This window comes from Catharus ustulatus, chromosome 3 (assembly GCF_009819885.2).
Source record: "Catharus ustulatus isolate bCatUst1 chromosome 3, bCatUst1.pri.v2, whole genome shotgun sequence".
Classification (NCBI taxonomy): Eukaryota; Metazoa; Chordata; class Aves; order Passeriformes; family Turdidae; genus Catharus; species Catharus ustulatus.
The window spans coordinates 24,928,503-24,950,781 of record NC_046223.1 but is presented as its reverse complement, the minus strand read 5'-3'; the positions used below and the strand labels follow the sequence as shown (position 1 = coordinate 24,950,781).

The following is a 22,279-nucleotide window of genomic DNA, read 5'->3' as shown; positions in this document are numbered from 1 at the left end:
TGAAGACATTTTAACTCAGTCAAAAAAAACCAAACCAAAACAAAAAAAACCCCAACCAACTTATTTTAAACTTATTTTATTCAGTTACTCCAAAACATAGCATTCTTACATTACCTAAATATAACTACATCGTTGTGATTTATAGTACCAATATATCATTCCATTTTCAACTTTTTCTGTGTTATACAGAACTGCTTATGCTAATTTAAACTTAGCTGTAAAAGGTAATACATACTCAGTAAGACTGGATATCAAAAAAACAATACTCAGTTTCAAAACTGGGCTTTCAGTGCAAAATATTTGATCCATCAATATTTTTAAAAAGTTTGAGTTGGACCCTAAACCAACAACCCTGTCCAATATAAACAGACCCTGGATGGCAGTCCACCACTCACCTCTGCACACTCCAGGAAATGACCATCGTGACCAAAATCTACAATAACCCTCTAGGTTTCTAAAGATCATTATAAATTGCAAGGAACAAACAGCTCAGTTAAGTTTTCCAAAGTGGATACATTTTTCAAGTTAAAAAATTCTTCTGTGCACCTCCATGGTTTTTTTCTAAAGTGATTTAGCCTAAACTGAAAATAAGCGAAGGAACATCAAGAAAAAAAATCAGTTTCTGCTTAATATGCAACGCCTCAGATCAATGGGTTCTGTACCACTGATCCAAGCTGAATTCTTTTCCCTCTCATGTGCATCCCATTAGAAATTTTCCTGGGTCTTCCATTCACTTTTAGAAATAAACTTGAATCAGAGGCAGAGGGGTTTCCCTAGTTTTGCATATCAGAAAATACCACCTATTTCTCATTCACAGTATTCTGGATATTTCAGACACCAAACAAACAACTCAAATCTACAAAAACATGTTAAAATGCTCTAATGAACATTCCTCCATTAACATAAGCATTAGTTTAAATAAAAAGCCCATACCCTCTGCAGCATGGACTCTGACCAGGCATAGCCATTGTGCTCCACTGCCCACTGCAGTATAGTTCCCATGATGCACAGCATGACATCAGACTGCAGGATATTCACCAGGCTGGCAAAAAGCGGGCAGAAAGGAGGAAGAGCTGGCGGTGGAAGTGCTGAAAGGGAAATTGGTGTGTTTGACATTTCTCCAAAATTTGCAACACCCATTTAAAATGCCTGATTTAACTGCCCAGCCCAAGGCAGGGGGTTGGAACCAGATGACCTTTATGCTTTTTTCCAACCCAAACCCGTCTATGATCTTAAGGCAGAACACAGGTACTAGATAAACAGTGTTACCAATACAGGCTGCACCATTCAAGGTGGCTCGTGTGTAACAAAAAAGCCACAGGAATAAGCTCTTCAGAAGGCTGGTTCCTGATAAAACCAGATCAGGGGGACATAAGGGAAATTGCTTCATTTCTAACCAACTTCTACTCTAGCCCTGGAACAGACTGTTAGTCTAGACATCAGGGCAATACACGGCTTGATATGTGATTCCCTCTCCTCTCAAAAATAAATACCTGTATCTTCTCTGTTCTGTCTTTTCAGCTTTCTCTGTGCTTCCTCTGCCTGAAATAGAAGAACAATACCAGCATTATTCAAAATCTGTAGCAATATAAAACTAATAAAAAAAGCATTCAGACATTACTACATCATTACTGTTTTTTCCCAGCCTTAAATAAATATGAAAGCTTTCATGTCTTTTCAGTTTGTCTTATGTTCTACTTGCAAAGTAGGGCATACAACTTCAAAATTAATCTTCCCTCTTGAGCAAGCCTGGATTCTTTTCCTAGCATAAAACTGTAAGGCGAGTTTGAGCCAAAATGGCAACTTCCATATAGGTAAGGGAAAATACAGATTGTTTTAAACACTTTCAGTAAAATAAGATGCAAGGGAACCCACAGACAAGCTCCTGAATGCCCGCTGATTTCAACAGCTCTATATAGGGCACAGGATCCAGTGGCACACAAATCTCTGCAAAAACCTGGGCAAATTTTGTTAACATTCTCAAGTATCCAGTTGGTAATACTTCTTCACAGAAGCAAGTTTTGGAAAAAGGCAAACAAACAAACAAAAAAAGGCACAAACTACTAGTTACCAGGAACTAGTAGTCAAGGAAGTCAAACTACTAGTTACCTTTGATTGCTCTGCCCTTGAAAAGTGATAGAAATACAGATTGAAGTTCTTGGCACATTCTGGTTTTAACTCATACAGCCCTCTGCCTGTTAATCCAGGTTTTCTATTAAAAAAAGCAAAGCAAACAAAACACTTTATGTCAACTGGTTCTTGATACCTGAGAATAAATAGTTAACTAGAACAACTAACAAACGGTGCCTAACAGGCATTCTAGAAATGAAGTGACAGTATTAAGAATTTTGCACATGATTAAAGCCATGGGAAATCACCATGACTCAGCCCTCTTTCTTCCATTCTCTCATTTTCACTAATTTAAACATTCCATTTCTAAAACTGAACCATTAGAATAAAGGGAAACATACTTGAAACATGCCACTTCTTCAATCACACTTTCCATCCCTGTCTCTCTGTTCTCCTACATGAAGTGAAAAAAGTAAGACTGTGTTACTGGAGTTCTTGGAATAAACACATTCAAATATCATACAATACTAGCATAAGCATGCAAAATGAATCCAGTACAAAGTCATCTGTAGTCGAGATAACACTAAACCACATAACCTGAAATTACATTCAGGAATGCCATCTCTGCAAAAGGTTCTTTGAAAAAGTCAGGCCATTCTAAGTGCTTAATTTGTACTGCTTCTCCCTGTCATAATGAACTCGTATGTTACAGTAGCAGAAGGAAACTCTAAGTTAGCTTACTCAGCACATTTTTACAATACACAGTCAGTATTTCTGGTTTCTAGGCCTTTAAATTGAAATAAATACTGGAAAGCTAAAAAGACCAGTTACTGAAAATTGCTGAAACTACAAAAGGCAGCATTAGACATCAGCTCAAATAAGTAACAATAGTTCATACACCAATTATCTTTTATTATTCCCATCCCTTCCCTCCAACATATATTCATAGCAGTTACCAGGCCAGGGAAAAAGTTTTTAGAACTCACAATATAATTTAGAACTCCAGCTTAAATTGAATTTGCTCTTTCATGCAACCCTAAATTATTCTTAAATAATATTAAAATTTGACTTTTCAAATTGTTTCAGTTGAAAATATTTAGAAAAAAGAAAAAAAAAGTCATAATTTATAATTAAAATTATTACCAGTACACTAAAACATTGACTTCGGAATTTTGACTGTCTTCAGAAATAATTTTTAAAAGATTGCTTCAAAAATATTCAAAGGAGAAAGGAAAGCAAGCTTTGCTGTCCTACAGAAGTACTTATAATAGAATTCAGATAAATGATTCTGTTCATGTAAATGAAGCATTCATGTTACACAAGTCATAATACAGTGTCTGATTCCATGTCTTTTCACTTATTGTTAGGTTTTAAAATATAACAGCTTACATTTCTGGATAGTTCTAACAACTCACTTCCATACATCTAATTCAGCGTGTGCAAGCAGCCTGCAGAGACTGCTGGCCAGATGGCCTGATGAGAAACAGTATTAAAAAGAGAAAGGAGCTGAAGAAGCTCTCAGACTCCTGCCTCTTTCATAGGTTGTTCCTTCCTTACCTCTCCCCTACCCTTGCCACAAGAACTATTAACCTCTACTTGTGCTAACCTTGCTCGGAGCATAATCATGCTGCTGTCATTCCACATTAAGTGACACGGACTCATATAAGACAGTTTTTCAGCAATCAGCCTTATAAAGTGGAACTTCGTTCTCCCATCCACACCCAGTTACTTACATCTTCAGGGAGTGCCTTTACCAATTCACTGTGAGCCATTGGCCTGATGCTCAGCTGATGGATGATCTCTCGCTTGATTTCATCTGTTGCGTTTACCTGTCCTATTCCAGGGCTGAACCTTTCACCTGTAGACATAAAATACACTTTTTCTTTTTGCATTTTAAACATTTTTTTTTTAATCTTTGTCTCTAAATTAAAGGTTGGAAAATAAGGTGGCTTCTGAAATCCTGTGTTCACCCACCAGTGTTTCAAAATTCATCAAATTGATTTAAGCTAGTTTCAAGGTTTTTCTCCTAGGAAAGCAGTCAGAGCTACAGGAAGTTCACAACAGGACTGAACCTGAGATAGCAATAAAAAATTGCCCAAACCATTAAAGAGCCTAAATTTTAAAAATTAATTAAATATATTCTGAACTTACCGACAATCATTATAATGAGGTATAGCATCTCTTCTATAAGAGTGTTATTTTGTTGAACAACATCCTGAAGTAAAACAAGAAAAAAAAAATTACATTCCTCAATAATTATTCCATATGCTGAAAATACTTTTTCAGTGTTTCAGAACATTGCCTGTTTTCACCCTTAGTACTTCCAAACTGAGCTATGCTGAAACACAGTCATAAGTGCAAAAATTACGCAATATTTTCTGACATTTACCAGTTTGACAGGTAAAAACATTTATGAATACTTCAAACTGGTCAAATGAAATGAAAATAGGATAGGCTTTGCTTTTTTATCAAGAAACAGCTCTGTCTCAGTACAACAGCATCTGATACACTTTGAAAAACAAAACTGGAGATTTTCTATTGCAGTAGTGCATAAAATACCTTGTTAGTGTTTTCTGTGCTAAATCTTTTGCCATAGTCTGGAGTACTAAATATCTGGTAAAGTTCAAAGCGACTCAGCATTATCATCAGGAAGTGATTTGGATCCATCATAGACACACCTGTCTATTAAAGAAAAAGAAGATTATAAAGAGAACACAGATTGGGTGTTACCATAGCATGTGTGTATATTTATATACGATATTCATTGTATATTCTTTATAAAATTAATTCTTCTCTCAATCCTATGAATGAAGACTTAATATTAAAGTTTACTGTCTTAGGACACCAAAAACAGAAATGTAAACCCATTTGATAAGCAGAATCCTATGCTTTATCAAGAATTTCTGATGCCCTTTTAAGGGTATCATGCAAAATATTCAGGGTTACTCCTTCTATCTTAAGCAGTCAAAACAAACTTCAGTGAAAGACTTTCATTTGGTTGTTTTTATCTCAAAAATTTTGTTCCTGCTGGCTAATCTTACAGCAGGCATAATATTACTTAGTATATACCACTGAAGATTTTAGAAACAAATTCCAATCCTCTAAAGAAAGGCTGAAGATTGTAGAACACAGCTTCCAAAACCTTCTTGAGAAGAAAAATACTAAAGTTTCAATGCAGAACAAACACTGACTTTCAGAAATTTCCATTTCTGAAAACTACTGGTTGAAGTTTTTTCTGTTTATTAAACAAGGTATCCAAGTTTGCCAATTACAAATATTTGTTGTTAGTTTAATGTTGCTAATGGGACCGTCTTTAAAACAGAATAAATTTCCAAGAAATCTGTAAGATGTCTACCCAAATAGGCAGCTGAAAATGATCATCAGAAATTAGTGGCAGATCAAGCCTCAGGGAATTATGTTTGAAAGCAGAAGTAACTTGGGGCATGTTTATCCTATTGGGTATTGCTAACTCTAGTTAAGATTTGAGGGACTTCCTGAGAAAATATTTTGTTGTCCAGGTGAACTATGCACCCCAAGCTGCAAATTTTAGCTTATATTTCTCTCAAGGTAGAAGCATTGCATCTGTGATAAAGCTGAACAGACTGCAGCATTTGCAAAATCTATTCTGAAGGGGAAAACCAAAAAAACTAACACATACACTGAATGCATTTCTGACAACATGCAGACTCATGCTACTGCAAGTACAGCACCACTCATCAGTTAAAATATTACATTCTTGAACATGTGGTATATATACTCTAAACAGAAAAATCTGCACTTTATAAAGTGTAATTGAAAAACAAGTGTTACAACAATAGTTATTTCCTTTAAAAATTATTCCATAATTATGTAGATAAAATAATAAAACTTAAGTCCTTCCACAAAAAAATAGACTTTTTTTCCTTAAAAAAAGGAAATTTTATCTGATGAAGATAAAAATAAACACAGAGACATCCTGAAAATACTTGAAAAAAATGCAAATGGATATACATGGTTACCTGAAGCATTACTATGTCCTTGTCGAACATCTCCCTCCGGCACTTCACATTATGATAGTAATAAATCTGAAAAAAATACCCAAAATACTACATCACAATCATTAATAAAGACAATATTTCTAAATCTAAATCTAAAATTATTTTACTTCTGCAAAAAATATACTTTTCTATATTGTGTTCATAAACAAAAAATGAATGTGTAATTTGAAAAAAATTATACAACTACATCTGTATGCAAAAAGCTTTTTTATAAAGCACAAGACAATCATAGCTGCTGGCTGGGTTGGAGTGATGCAATGTCTGGATTGCATAAACTTACAAGCAAAACTCGTTTTGACCTCTTAGCTTGGTTTTAATATATTTGTTTAGCAATTAACTGAAATTCAGAGGAGAGGAAGCCCTTGCAGTTGGAGAAATGTTTTTTTTCCACTCCATTAATTGCTCTTTAATCATTTGAGATACCATCTTTCAGGAATTGCCAGTGTCAGCAAAATGTTAATATTGTGACAGAACTATATTTATCCCAAACCATCCCAGGAAGGAACTCAACAGGACTGACCCAGGCAGCAGCAACATCACAACCACTGCAGACACTGAAAGGTGGGAAAGTTTGATTCTACCACAATTGAAGAAAAATAAATAGGGCTGACAAGTTTCTACCTAGGCCTGGAAAGAACTTCAGCATGCTAGTGTGTCCTCTAGACATTTTCACCAGAATTACATGAAGACAGCTAGGTATGCCTTCCCTTTCTTCTCTATCCTAATAATCCATACACATAGATGCCCATTTCTATTATTTGGGAAATACCTAAAAGAAGCTGAACATGAGCTCTCCCCACAGCCAAAGTAAAGAGAGAGGACTTGTAGACTGTGGGAGTTATGTCATCTCAGCTAAAACAAGCTCTTCAAGATCTTGACAACCAGGGGAAACTAACACAGAGACTTATTTCATTACCAAAAGCTATGCTGAAATTCCAGATTTGATGTGTGTCTACAGCACTATGGGCACTGCTATAATTGTACATAACTAGAGTTCTTTTTGTGTAATGACAACAAGGACACCACCTTATGAAGATCCTTCAAGAGTCAAGAAGTGTCAAAATATAATATATTTGAGCAGTTTAATTCATACTCCTAGTAAATACACATTGCAATTATCTAATGGAGATGAGGGCTGATGGGACTGAAGGAATTTTCCTGTAAATAAATCAAGTTAACACCTCACAGAATTAAACCTTATTCCTGTTGTAATTTAAGTCTTGCTGAGAAAATCACTTGAGACAATCACCCTGGTGGGTGATACTGACACCACAGTATGCATTTTATAGCTGTTATGCTTGAAACACCTAATTTATACAAACACTGAGACCCTAAGTTTAGAAATTAAAGTCTCAAGAAACATTAGAGCTAAAAGCCAAGAAACACTTAATTCTACACTGCTTCAATGCTTCTGTGGGGTGTTCAGATTTAAATTACTTTATAAACAGCCATAATACCATAATGCTGCGTATTTTTATTTCTGAGACACTTTTATGTGGAGGTGATGAATGCATTACCACACATGCACAGATCTAATTCTGCACTTCCAGGACAGCACACAGTAAAAAGCTAGGAGTCATTTACTGCATTAGCTAAAACTCTACATGCCAAGCACTAAGTTCACTGGCTACTGTAGCAGTCCTGAAATAAAAAAGGAACTTCTGACTAAAAAAAAAAAATCAAAGATCAGTTTAAAAGCAAAAATACTCAGATGATGCCAGTGCTGTTAAAAACACCTATCTCACATTGCCTTCCATAAGACTGACAAAAGTAAAATTTCAAATCAATACAGGAAAAGAAGGTTTTGAGGTCTGAAAGACCAAGAGCTCCCTCTGCACTCAGAACTGGTGAGGTTCCACCTCAAGTGCTGTCTCCAGTTGTGGGCCCTTCACTTCAAGAAATACATTGAAGTTCTTCCAGGCAACCAGCAACAGGACAAGTGAACACAGCCTCAGGTTGTGCCAGGGGATATTCAGGTTGGACATTAGGGGAGAATTTCTTAATGGAAATGGCTGTTAAAAATTGAAATGGACTGTCCAGGGAGGTGGTGGAGTCACTGCCCCTGGAGGTAAGTGACTGGACATGGCCCTAGTGCTGCAGTCTAGCTCACAGGGTAATGTTGGCTCAAGGGCTGGACTCAACGACCTCAGAGGTCTTGTTCAACCCAATCGATTCTCTGATTCTGTGAAATTATCCTGAGGGAGTTCTCAGGAAAGAGTGATTCTACAGCTACTGTGCACTTACCTGATTAACAAGAGAGAAGCCATTCCTTCTCCACATCCCTGCATGCACTTGGGCACATAGGACTAGGCATCTTAGAGGATGTTCTATTAGCATGGGTGGGCTAAGTTCACTCTGCATCAAGAAAATGCAATATTTTGATGTATACAGAGAAAATAAAAGAAAATGGGACTGAAATGAAGGAGGATGATATTTGTGATCATTAAAATATTTGGGCACAACAGAAGACAAGCAAATCCAACAAAAAAGTTAGATGAGCCTATTCACAGTATTTCAAATCGTTGTTATTCACCCTTACATTGTCTTTGCTTCACACAGCTACTGCACGAGGGCTTTAGTTTATTCCTGAAGACAGCAGCTTTCATATTTTAAAACATCAACACCAGAAATTTAGTAATTTCCTTTCTTTCATTCAAAGGTTAAGTACTCTTTCTTTCCAAAGACACTGAGACTTCTTCTCCCAGTTAGGTCTTATCCTCTTTTATTTTACCTTTTTTGACTACCCCTTAAAGAAACAGCATATCAATAAGAAGAAGTAGAAAGCAAGAAACAGCTGGGGAAGAAAATTAGAACCCAGTCCGAGGAGAAGGAATCAGATCCTGCCTGGATACTATAAACAGTTTCTACTACAAAAAAGAGGTTATGCAACTTGAGTCTTAGTTATTTTAGAGAGCAATACTGACTGCCTATGCTCCGGTCATGAATATCTAGATATTAATCTTTTAAGAGGTAATTTTACATACTAAAGATATTCTCTCTGAGTAGAATTCACAGTACAAAGGCCCTTTGTTTTGTTTAATAATAGCCTACACTTACATGACCAATTTCTTGTTCAGCATTAATTATATTTAATGAATATACAACATTTAATTACATACCAGGGGTAGCAGCTCTGGAAACTTATATGCCACTTCAGTTTTACTCAGCAAAACATGCAAGCCTACATAAAGACATGAAAAAACCACACAGAATATTATATACAAATATTATATGCAATTAAAATAGGACAAAACAGGTCATGTAATTTAATCTCAGACCATTTTCTGGACACAGCTACAGGTCTGCAAATTCATCACCTTGAAGCTACACATCTATTTCCTGAAGAAACACATTACAAAGAATATATTTTAAGCTAATTGAAGTTTTCCCATTGTATCTGTATAAGCCTAGCAGTACAAGTGAGATTTTTGCGGGCTTTTTTTTTGACTCTGTCATGTCCCCACAGTGAGAGCCAAGAGTCCTTGGTCTGTCAGAATAAAAATCCATAGCAGATACCTCATCCTTTTTATCAGTCCTTGGAGGGGTCATAAAATACCTCAGGAACTAGAATAAGGCCCCTAAAAGCACATGAAGGTTTTCTGGTTTGCTTTCTTTTGAAGTTACAAGGACATTGCTCAAAGATTCAAATACATTCAAAGCTATTTGACACTGAGCTGCATGGCACTTTACCTATGAATTACCTTTTCCTTTGTATTATTTGTAAATTTTTTTTTATCACATTCTTTTTTGATTCTGTAAACTAGAAATCACAAAGCTTTTTTCAACACAACTGCCGAACAAGATAGACACAATATGAAGAGAAAGGCATAGTTCAATCTTCTGGTGACACATCTGTTTGATAAATCTGTTCTCTAGTAGAATGTTGATTAGTCTATACAATCTGACAGCTAAACATACTCCAAAACAGTCAACCACAGTCCGTATTTTGTCACAGTTCTTTTGCATCACTTCAGTGGTAAACGCAGCAGTAGCTGCCTATAATACAAATTCAGAGGCATGAGACGATCTCCACCAGACTGAATGATAACAAGTTCTCTGGTGCTTGAGAACATTTGGCCTAGAAGGTACCAATCAGCTAGAAAATGGCCAAAATTCATCCCATTCAGCCCTTAAACAATGCTTGTGCATGTCTTCATGTACACATAAACACAAATCACATTTATAGAACCATTTTTCATTTCCTGAAATATTTTCCAACTGTTCATACCTGCAAGTAAACGAGAAACTGGGAGATGAATGCTAACTTTTTCCTGAGAAACGCAGTATCTGATGGTCTCAACTGAATGTCCACACATACTGAGGACAATAGGCTGTTCTCCATCAGTAAATCCACTGTGACACTGCATCAACACAGTCAGGCATTTCTTGTAAGCTTCAATCAATACTTTTTCCTAAAAGAAAGATTGCAGTTTACAGAGATTATGAAAAAACCCACATCTCTGAAAAATAATACAGACAACGTAAAAAAGACCCTGAAGGCTTTGCAATTTTTACCTTTAACAACAGTCCTGCAAAATTAAGATAAGGAATCCAACAAAAGAGCCAAATTAAGGAGGGCACAAACTGCAAAACTTGTACTGGTATGTCTGATTAGAAAAATACCACTAGGATGTTGTTTGGGTTTGGGGTTTTTTTGTGACTGACATTATAGTAACTTTCTGAGCAATAATCATGCTAGGCCAATAAAACTTACACATTAACTATCAGTAACAGATTACAGTCAGTCTGAAGGTTCAGCTATTCCAGGATCACTTATTCCACAGACATATTCCCATGCTCAGGTTCTGAAATCCTGAACTTTGAAACACTTACGGAGCAGAAACATGATTTCTAATCAAGCAGCATTTGGTAGATTCGGGGCCCACCCCTCCATTCCCTCCTTTTTGAAAACTGGAATCTGATAGTGTTGTGATAATCACAACCTTCAGATGTGTGACAAACTCTCTGCAGTATTTGTAAAAGGCTTAACCATGTTCTTATGAATTGGTCAGTACAAACCACACTTGTGTTTAAATACAGAAAATATTTAAATACAGAAAAGATTTGCATTTGCTCATAGAAGATGTCCTTGGCTTATGGTGAAGTTGTGTTTAGGTCCACTTTTACATGTACTAATATTTGGGTTTTATCCCTTTTCACACAGAAAAACAATTCAGAAGGAACTTACATCTAATGCACACCAGTCCTGCATCATTGAAATAACAAGTGTTAATTTCATCTGCAGTGTAAAGGCTGCTTCCCACTCTGGTTCCATTTCAATGTGCTGTCCTACTTGACGAGTTATTGGATCCATACCCTAGAACAAGAAGAATTATACATTTCAACATGTATCACTGAAATACACTGACAGTATTAGCAGATGTGTGAGACAGTGGTTAGCTGTGCTTATAAACATTTTGTTGCTGCAACAGGTAAAAAGAACCTTGGAGAAATGAAAGGGAATGAAACCACAAGTGAAGAGGCCTATTTGTGTGTCAGGGACAATTTATTCCTCAATACATGGAGAAACTCTGCTGACACTTTGGATTAATCAGATTTTGCTCACAGAATTAATTGTCTTGTCTGCCTCCACAAGTGCAAAATAAGCCCCAAATTATACTTCTCATTTTGAACTGCTCTTCCTTTTCATTGTCCTCTACAACAAAATTTTTAAAAGTGAGGCAAGAAAATGCAATGGTTCCAAAAGTGATATTGCATTGAAGTTACAAAATGAAAAGTAGATCACATTACTTCTATTTTGACATCGTAATAGTTAACTTCCTGCTTAAATTTTGCCAAATTTTGTAATTCACAGATTTACATACCTGCATACATTTGAGTAATTCTAAGAAGGCATCAAAACCCTCCAGGAACTTGCGTCGCAAGTCATCTGACCATTCCGTGGGCTTACTTATCAACACATACCTGGGGAGATTAGGAAGATGCAAGTGTTCATTTTTTATTTTTTTTTAAACTCCTCAATTTCTCAAATCAGCACACAGTTAGTATACTTACTTGAGGTCCAAAATAAGGCTCTGGACTCGTCTGAATTTGAAAGCCTGCAGAGCAGTGTAACGTTCAAACTGAAACCTGCCTTGGATGTCACGGTGCCTTAAGTGGTCCATGAAAGTTTTGATGATAGTGGTCATGAGATTCTCTTCTGTTATTAGCATTCGAGCCTATGCCAAAGTACATTGAAATTTGCTGTAATTAACAGACACAGCTAACAAGATTTTCACACTGCACAATTAAGTTTATAAAATAGATTTTTTTAAAATCCAAAATAATTACATCAATAATTAGAACAGAACACTGAAAAGCACTCTATTCACAGAATCACAGAAGACAAAAAAAAGGAATCTAGTCAAAAATTATCACAAGCCAGATTTCTTTTTTCACATCCTTTGTGTACAGAAGTCTGTCTATGGTAAGGCTCCTGCTAACCTATATAATTGTGGCACAAGACATGTTATTATGTGTCTTAAAATTAACTTGTACCTCCCTTTAAGTATGTGTTGTCTCCTCTCAGGTAGTTTGAGCCCTTTAGGGGAGCAACAGCTCTTCTGTTTTCTGTTTACAAACTGTTAAGAGCTGTGGTGAGCAGAGCCTCCTCTGAACCAGTAAGGAACTGCACATGCAATTTCCACATGCAAATTTCATGAAATAACCTCTAATTTCCCTCAAAGTCTACTACATATATCCAGGTGTTGTATGGAACAAATCAGCCAAGTCTGACAAAGATTGTTTTCATCACCCAGCCTAACACAGCCCAACTTCACAACAGAGCAGGGGGCACTAAGTTACTGGCAGCCTAACATAGCCCAACTTCACAACAGAGCAGGGGGCACTAAGTTACTGGCAGCCTAACATAGCCCAACTTCACAACAGAGCAGGGGGCACTAAGTTACTGGCAGCCTAACATAGCCCAACTTCACAACAGAGCAGGGGGCACTAAGTTACTGGTAGCTCCTACTCATGAACACTTCCACAACTCCCCCATTCTGCTGGTTCTCCAGGTTAAATGGGATGAGCCTTGAAGTCCTTGGATCTTGCCAGTAGACCCAACAAGATTGGCCATTCTGATCTACCACAATGACATTGTGGCTCTTGACTAGAGCTTCCAGGTCCTACAACTGCTAATGATAATCCAAAATAGTTTCAAAAATGCTACTGCAGTGGGGGAAAATAATCTAATGATTAACATTTTCCCCCACAAAAATCATCACCAACAGAGCTCCCATCCACCCTCAAACTGAAAAACCACAGTTCCCTGAGAGCTCAAACTCTTAAATTACTAAGATCAGTTTGAAAATACTATTGCAGGATGGTGGGGTGGTTTAAATTCTTTAACTTATTCATTTAGTCAAGAATGCGTGGCTATAAATATCTTAAAAAATAATACTTAGTTCCTATGATAGAAGCTTATCATAATTACTTTCATGTCATCAATCTATTCTATCATTCTGCACAACAGTCAAAATGCATTTGCTTTGCTTTTTTTGCATGCTTTTAAAATAGAACACATATAAAAGAGGCACTTCAATTACTCTGCCCTGGGAAATGTTTGAAATTACTTTTTCAAAAAGTATGTACTGATTCACATATTGTACCACCCCATCTGCCAAAGGGAAAAATACCGTAACCATCTGAATAATATTAGTTGGTTAAATGTAATATAAGTCTGAATATTGGCAACATTCTTATTGAAAGCATCAAAATTAAAATAGGAATACAATATTGTCCTGAACCATGGTAACAAAATCCTGAGCTCCAAATTTTAGTTCATAATACAAGTCCAAATTTCTAGTTCATAATACAAGCAAAGACAGACTTAAATGGAGACTGGAACAAAAAAAAAAAGTTTTCCAAACAAGCTGGTGAAAGAGCTGGGAGAAATCACAGTGCTTGTAGCACTGAAACAAAAGTTAACTGGAAATCTAAAACAAGGCAGTCTTGAGACTCAAAGTACCAAAGGAAATAGGGTGTATCATGAGACAATTCTTGCTTGCACTTGTGTTGATTGGAAAATGAACATGAAATGGATCACTTATAAAACTGCACCAGAACGGTGCTCTGAAACCATGATATGCAAACCATAATACAGATTTCTACAAACAGTAAATGTGGCTCAGTATGATGAGGAATTTAAATGTTATGTGTATATATCTCTAAATAAATATGAAAGCATGTTTCTAAAAAAAAAGTAAAAGAAAAATGTAAAAAGAAAAAAGAAGAAGCACTCAACCCACTCTGGGAAACCAGATTGAAACTTCCCAGTGTTGAACGCTTTAACTTCTAAACCCATAGCAATGTATGCAAACAGTCTGACTGTTCTGCATTTCCACAGTAATGTAAAAGAAATCTGCAGCCTTGATTTATGAACCTTGAGAGGCTTTTAACAAATAAAGATTTCCTTTTTTGGTCTTTTAGTACTTACAAGAGAAGGCACTGTGAATATCTGTATCGAGAGGTCAGCAATTGAGAACTCTCTGTCGTGGTCATCTTTCATAAAATCACTCTGCAATCGCTCATAGTTCTATTAAGAAGGAGGCAAAAAAAGGCAAGGAGTGCCAACTATCAGTTTTTAAAAGAAAGACAGGCACTACTCACCAGAGTAGGTACAGTGAAGAGTTGGACAGACAGAGCAGCCACCGATACTGCCCGTTCGTGATCATCCTCCATATAATCTCTCTGCAACTGCCGGTAATTCTAAACAACAAGGGGAAATTCACCTCTAATCCACACTGACCTGATTTTTTAACTTAAATGTCTGCTCTGGGAAACTTTAATGCCACGAAAAAGAGAAGAGTAACTCTAAGGGATTATTATTATGGGTATTTTGTACAAAGAATATGACAACTTAATCAGCTCACATGCGAGATCTACTCACTCTCATTTTCACAATAAAGGCTAGTATTTTATTTTCTACTCAAGAGTCTGCAGCAGAGTGAGTAGAATTTTGCAGTGCTGATTTAAAGCATTTCAAATACCAGTTACTGCAGAAATACTAATCAGCATAACTGAATTTCAGCACTATTTCTGAGCAGTGCTGTAACAGCTTACACTTCAACAATGAGTAGCGATTAGCTCTGAAGAAGTGATAGCCTGCATAGCTGATGGTGAAGACAAAAACATCTGAACTGCTTTAATTCTGAGGTGTCTGAAAGGCCATTTCCTTCCCAAGAGATGAGATGCCATTATAACTAATACACCGAAGAGTAAAATAAGATTTCCAGCATTTCATTTCAAGTTTTCACTTCCATAAAAAGGCAAAAAAAATTAGGTAACAGTTCATTTAAATCACTGTATGCTAACTAGACTCTCTCCACTAGACAGTTTTAGCATTTAATGGCTCTTTGTAAGAAAGATACTTACTCTTGCAAAGCGGATAGCAAAAAGTTTCTTGTATTTCAAATCCATAAGAAGACTGCTCATGAATAACTGGTGATACACATTTCTAGCTCCTGTCAAGAAAAATGAATGAAATATTGCATGTCACTATTTTCTATCAATGCATAATGGATACATTTAGAAAAGTAAACTTCAACAGAAAGAGGTAAATGTGCATTTCAGAGTAGAAGCTGCTTTGATTACGTCTGTCAGGTGGCAGCAAAGGATGAAGAAGAATAATAAACCAAAATTCTTCAACAGGCATTATTTATTACTCCTGTAAAAGATAATGCTGTTGAAGGGGAATGTATATCATCAAATATAAGGGAAGTCAGCAAAACAGGAAGAGAACTCTTCCTCCTCAGTATAAGCTAGGGATTTAGATGGGAAAGAAGAGAACACTATCATGAGAAGTCTTGGGAACTGCAACAAATTTTCCTAGTTGTGAACATCTCCATAAAATAATCAGCTAAGCCATCTCTGAATTTCTAGTCTGTATGGACAGGCTCCCAGAAAGTATTATCAATACAAAATGATATTCATCTCTATGTAACTTGGAAACAAATGCACATAAGCATAATTTCTTACGTAGGTCACTTTTAAGTCAAAAGCCATGACATATTTCCTTAATGCAGAGAACTGTGGAATATAAGAAAATGTAGAGAAATATTGATGTGGAAATACTAATGCAAAAGTTACTCCTTGCTTACATGAAAGACATTATCCTAACAAAACCTGTATTAAACATGTTGTAATGCTCCACTAAAGCAGCACCTCTCAGATTACAAAATTTGCAGTACCAGGACTTCATTCTTAAGAGAAAGGTATTATATAAACAAAATTTAAAATAATAATTTTCTCCATACTACATCCACTTTCCACCTTATTTCTGACTTATTTTATTGGTACTCCAAGAAGTTCCCTAGGTGGACATATTGCATCATTCCCTACCTGTTCTTTGTGCTTCTCTTTCTTACACCTGGCCTTACACATCCTTTCAGGATATCAAATTAGACACAGAATCAATGAGGGAATAGAAATTAACTACCTCCCTTTCCTCAAAATTACAACTTTTCTAGCTAATTCCATTATATCAAACAGCCCTTCAAAGTTTCAAGAGCTCTAAAACAACAGAACAGTAATTTTCACTGAATGTTCTCAGAACCCTTAAGAACCTCATGAACAAACACAAGTCAAAGCAGAAATACTCTGTCCCTTAAAAATAGGTATTTTGGTAGATACGAAATGGATGCTGAGATCCTATAAAGCAGACAATTTCTCTATAGTTTACTCAATTTCCATTAACTATCATTATCATTTGCATATTCAAATCAGTTTTTATTTCACACCACTTTGAAAAATTAGACCTAAAACCAACTCCATATCCAAATGGTCTCTGTATGTTCTCATCTTAAATACACTTGGGAGTGTATCATGAAGGAAGAGATTGTAACAAATGAGGCAAAATTATCCATAATAACACCACAGTAAAAATGATCAAATGCACAGATAGAGAAAAAGGAAAACTTAGGCATAGCACTCTCCAGCATTTTCCAGGACTTTGAGAAAACTCACCTTTCCACAGTTTAGAATCATACAGCATCAGCTTATCTACAAGAGAAGAATTTTCACCATCTGGCCCTTCTTGCAATCCAACCTGACACAATATTCGGCGAAGGCCATCTTAACGAAGAGAAATGGTACAAGTTAGTTACAGCTCAAACACAAACGTGTGCTATTTTGATGTCCTGAATACAGAAGCCCTCACACTGCCCCCTTTTCCATGACAACTGAATAATAGTACTCCTATTTTGCCAATATAAACACAAATATTTCACACCTTGCAAGTTTCACACAGGCCTTATGGAACATAGTGAACGCAATGATTTGGTTGAAAGTTATCAAATAAATATGTGCTTCTTTAAAAATGGCTTACTAAAATAAGAAACAGTTATACAGCAGACTCATTTCCTAGGTTTAGTTCACCTGATTAGACTCCTATGAAAAGGAAAATATAATCTATATAAGAAATGACTCATATATTCATGCTATCATTTTAAGGCTTCTCTGCATATTTTTTTTCTAACGAAAAGAAGAAATAACTGTAACTATATGAACATATAAGTTATATGTTTGCAGACAAGCCTGCATCTGAAACAGAGCACAACCCAGACATGCTCCTGTTAAGACTGTTCAACCTGGCTTTGCACTGCAGGTAATGCATATTCCCTTGGAACCATGAGAACACAGAGCCCTTACTTCCACATCCTCCTTGGCATCTCAGCTCCTCAGGGAGAGGGGGTAGTGACTTAGTGCCATGTACACTTCACCATGTGCTGCACAGTACAGTAACACACTCTGAGAACCCCTACAGCAGTCTGAGATCATTCCTTTTTGCCTTGCAGAGTTCAATTCCAATTACTGTTATTACTGTTATGAAGGACAACAAATTAATGGAAACTACTGCATTGTTCAGTGATTGCCAAACAGAAACTCATTCTGGAGGAAGGGATATTTGCTAGGAAGGATAGTCAAACTTAAAGTTCCATAGCAAGGTTTTTTCCTTTTATTTCGAAATTTGTCATTCTTTCAACAGCCATCATCTAACCTAACTGGCACAGCAGAAGACCCCTCCACTCAGCCTTTGTTCAGGGACATTTCAGTGTCATCACCCAAGCAGTGCAACTCTATCACCCCAAGTTACAGATGAAGGGTAACAGACTGTTTAAAAGATTGAGCAGAATTCAGTTGTTTGGGTGTGTTTGTTAAAAAGGTAAGGGAAACCAAGTTCTTTCAGAAGTGCACTTCACAAAACCAGACTCAGAGCACAAGATTGCATCCCAAGACATGGAAGGCAGTTCAACTAATGAGCACGCTGGTCACAGACAAAAATGTTATGTGTGCTGTTTACAAACAAACATGCCTTTTGCCCTTCACTCAGAGCTGAACTCTTCAGAACTTCAGAAACACTACACAACTCAAAATTCAGTGCTTTCTTCTGTAATATGAGACACAATTGACATATGCAAGTTACTTTTTTGCAACTGTTATTTAGTGCTGAAAATTAACAAGCGTGGCAACTAGCACACATGACGTGGCACAAGACTGGGCTTAAAATGAGAAAGTGCCTGCCTATATGTCTTATTGAAAGGGACATTTAATCACAGAAAGAAACTATCTTCATAACTCCTTTCTATTAATACCTGCTGTTTACCAGCAACACTGGCAAATAGTTGAATAAATTACTACCATAAGTTTTGTTCAAGTTTGATTTACTTATCTTTAAAACTTAAACACGAACTACTTATGTTTCAAAAATGAGGACATATTTATAAAGACCCTGTGCAAGAAATCGTGGCTAGTTTTCCAACTATCAGTCTAATAAAACATACAGTCTCTGAAGAAATGTTGCACTTATGCAGAACATATGTGCAATATGACATCTGAGCGTACTTTGCTAATACTTCTTGCTAACATTTCCAGATGAAAAAAATACAGATTGCAAGGGGGTCTGTATCTACATTTCTCCATATCAGCAGTTTGTCACTTTTCCTTTTATTTCCCCTCATACCCTACATCTTCACAATCTTATGATTTACCAGGACAAAGTCAAAACAAAAACTGAGCATTCCTGTAAAATCTGATACTGTACATCTTGATTGCTTTGAAGAAACCTCTTTCAAAAAATCTGATTAAGACTTTTTCAGCTTTTATAGTTACCAAAATCCTCCACAATTCCTTGCATTTTCTCTGTTCTACTTAGCAAAAAATCTGAAGCAATCACTTTCATCATCATTCATCAAATTACTTCTGAATAATTTTGTTTTATCTAATCAGACAGGTTATTTTCAGCTTACTGCATTCATTTAAAAAGAAGTAGCGACTGAAAAAATAGCTTTTTGGCATACTGCATTTGACAGTGAGTCTCAGCTTCTGTTCAACAGCAGCTAAACAGAAAAGACTATGTGAGACTGGTAGCACTTTCACATGGAAGTTAGAATTCAGAACAGCACTCCAGTAAGAGAAAATAGAATGAAGTCTGACAAGTTATTAATAGCTTTGCCTTATACATTACATATCTGAAATAAGTAGACAAAATTGCTTTAGAAAATCAGCTCCTCTCACAAATATTCTCTAACTTATCTCAAGAAGGACAATTTTCCCCACCTGAATATCCAATAACACTGCCAAGCCAAGTTAGGAGCTTCAGACCAAAGCTCTGATGAGCAACAATAGATGAATGCATAACTTGCACTTTCAATGGCTTTGTCTGACGACTGGTATTTCTCTTAAAAAGAAAAGGAAAAAGGAGGCAATGCATATTTAAGTGAGGACTGGCACATACTTCTATACAGAAATGCAGCATTTCTATGATTAATTTTGACAATTTCGAATATTTATATGTATTATAATATTTATATATATTATAATATTTTGATAATTTATAATATTAATACATAAAACACCTACACAGCAAAACCCAAAAAAGTCTGAACTTTGTTTATCCTATTAGTATTTGAAGGACATTATCATGCAATATCAGCATATATAGGTCAATCCATTTTCCACTCTTGGACTGTTATCAATGCTCACACTGATCTGCTGCATTTTACTGATAAGCAATCCCACGTTCAACCCAAGACAGCTATGCATGTTTGTCCCTCTCAACATGACAGGAAAGTCACACAGTAGCCCATCATGGAAACTGACTGTCCACAGACTATTGCAAAAAAATACAAATTGAATACACAGTTAAAACAAGAAAGAATTTACCCTCATCTACGTGTCAGAAAGCATAATAGTTAGATGTTACACAGAAAGGCTGTTTGTTCTTGGCCTGCATAGGCAGCAAGTTAAAAATAAGCTAATGCTTTCAAAATAAAATAGTTAAAAAATAGGTAAAGAACATCTAGTTGCAGCATTTGTTTTTCAATGGTTGCAGTATCATACAAAAACTATATATTTCATGTGATTAAGTACTGCACTGCAGCAGTTAACAAAACCTTAAAAGAAAACATTATGTTCACATTTTTATATGGAAGAATCTTGCAATATATAGATATTTATATATACATACATAAATCTATAGATTCAAAATGAAAGTATTTGCAGTTTCACACTGGGATTCAATAAGTAATAATTTCCATAACTGTTGCTGTGAAAGACATAAGTAACTTCACATACCAGACAAACTATAATAATTTAACTTCACTAATCTGAACTAGCATGTAATTTTAAAAGATACATGCCAAGTTACAGGCCACATCTGTTTTACGAAGGAAAATATTGTCGACAAACTTCTTCTTAGAAATTTATTTTGTGTGTCTGGTAGGTCATAGTAGGGGAAGAAAACCCAGCAAAATACCAACATCAACAAAAACCCCATAAACCAATATTTTGATAGCTCTACTGTATTGTAAATAATATCTCCAATGCTTTGTATCCTTAAAATAGAATGAGTCATTATGATAACAGTATCACAAACTGGGTAATAAAGCCTCCTTTTGCTAAAGATGAAGCAAGAAAGCAGATAAGATCCCTTACCACCATTACTTACCACTATTACTGATTTTGCCTGATCACAGTATTGAAAATCTCCATATCGAACAGACCTACGGCCCTGCAAATTCAGAAGGATGGAACATTACCACCAGCTCCTAAAGAAGTCTCAATTCTGTGTTTTACATTAGTATAAAAAACACAGTAAAAGCTTCAGATGCATGCTAAGTACTCTGCCTTTCATGTTATTTTCACTTTAAGTACTGCATATAGTTAGATACTTGGATTTCCCAAATGCATCCTTGTACTTTTTAACAGATAAAATTGTGTCACATGTTCAGTTACCTGTTTCATTCAATTTTCTGCGTCTAACATTGTTCCTAAGATGAATAATGAAAAGAACTACACTTCTTTTATTAAAACACTGAAAACATTAGTACAAAGGCATTATTCATTAGTTTTGATATAACTTAAAGATATTTCAGATATTTCAGTGCCTTTTAAAAAGCAGACATTAAAGTTAATTGGTCTTTTAAACATACAATTGGAGCATTCGTTTTATTCCAAAAAGAAGGCTTTCAGTCTTTCTCTACTGTCAATCCATACATCAAAAAAGACAGTTGACTGAATTTTTAGTGCATTACAGACAAGAAAACTCACTGGAATTTTAGATCTGATGCCAAATCACTGTTTCAGGCATAACATTCTCATTTCTTTCACATACATGCTCATGTATATATGCATTCATATATGTATGCAGAAGTAAAAGGGATCAACAGTAGGGAAAAATCTGAGTGTATCCCACAAAACACAGCATGTGCTCAGGTCAGCTCATATTCAGGGATCAGATGTGAGTCTTTTGATTACTAGTATCACAAAAGATAAAGCAGTGATAGCACAAAACCAAATTCTAGTTCAGTGCTAAGTAATAAGAAGAGGTTATATTTCCTGCTCCACTGACCTCTTTGAAGTACTTTAACAACCCAAAATGGCGTTCCCATTGCCATTTTGGAAAAGATTTCCTCTCTACACCACCCCCCCCAAAAAAAGGCACAAGCTAATAAGCCAGGTAAAAAAGACATTCATTTCTCATGCCAGCTGCTTACAGGCTCATTGCAAAAATAACAAGGTGCAGTTACCCAATGAAGTATCCCTTTCTTCTAAAAAATGCATACGAGCCACACTACAAAAACAGCTGACAGATTGCTTCTGAAACTGAAATACTAGTTACAATTATATTGAGCATATAGTGACTCTGAACTCACTGTTCCTCCTAAAAACTA

General features: G+C 35.9%; 1 protein-coding gene across 2 annotated transcripts in view; it reads right to left on the bottom strand.

The window, feature by feature from the left end:
* Positions 1-22,279, bottom strand: part of UBR2 (ubiquitin protein ligase E3 component n-recognin 2) — a 55,828-nt gene that overhangs the window by 19,665 nt on the left and 13,884 nt on the right. The window contains exons 7-25 of one of the 2 annotated variants that reach the window (XM_033055047.2): positions 21,055-21,117; positions 19,665-19,785; positions 17,073-17,180; positions 15,483-15,571; positions 14,718-14,816; positions 12,123-12,286; positions 11,933-12,032; positions 11,296-11,424; positions 10,336-10,519; positions 9,227-9,288; positions 8,352-8,462; positions 6,069-6,134; positions 4,630-4,752; positions 4,222-4,285; positions 3,804-3,928; positions 2,472-2,524; positions 2,110-2,212; positions 1,494-1,542; positions 934-1,088 (exon numbers count right to left, since the gene is read on the bottom strand). In XM_033055047.2, the coding sequence (XP_032910938.1) occupies positions 934-1,088; positions 1,494-1,542; positions 2,110-2,212; positions 2,472-2,524; positions 3,804-3,928; positions 4,222-4,285; positions 4,630-4,752; positions 6,069-6,134; positions 8,352-8,462; positions 9,227-9,288; positions 10,336-10,519; positions 11,296-11,424; positions 11,933-12,032; positions 12,123-12,286; positions 14,718-14,816; positions 15,483-15,571; positions 17,073-17,180; positions 19,665-19,785; positions 21,055-21,117 (1,968 nt within the window). Of the gene's footprint in view, positions 1-933; positions 1,089-1,493; positions 1,543-2,109; positions 2,213-2,471; positions 2,525-3,803; positions 3,929-4,221; positions 4,286-4,629; positions 4,753-6,068; positions 6,135-8,351; positions 8,463-9,226; positions 9,289-10,335; positions 10,520-11,295; positions 11,425-11,932; positions 12,033-12,122; positions 12,287-14,544; positions 14,644-14,717; positions 14,817-15,482; positions 15,572-17,072; positions 17,181-19,664; positions 19,786-21,054; positions 21,118-22,279 lie in introns of both variants that reach the window. The other variant, XM_033055044.2, reaches the window with a different exon arrangement.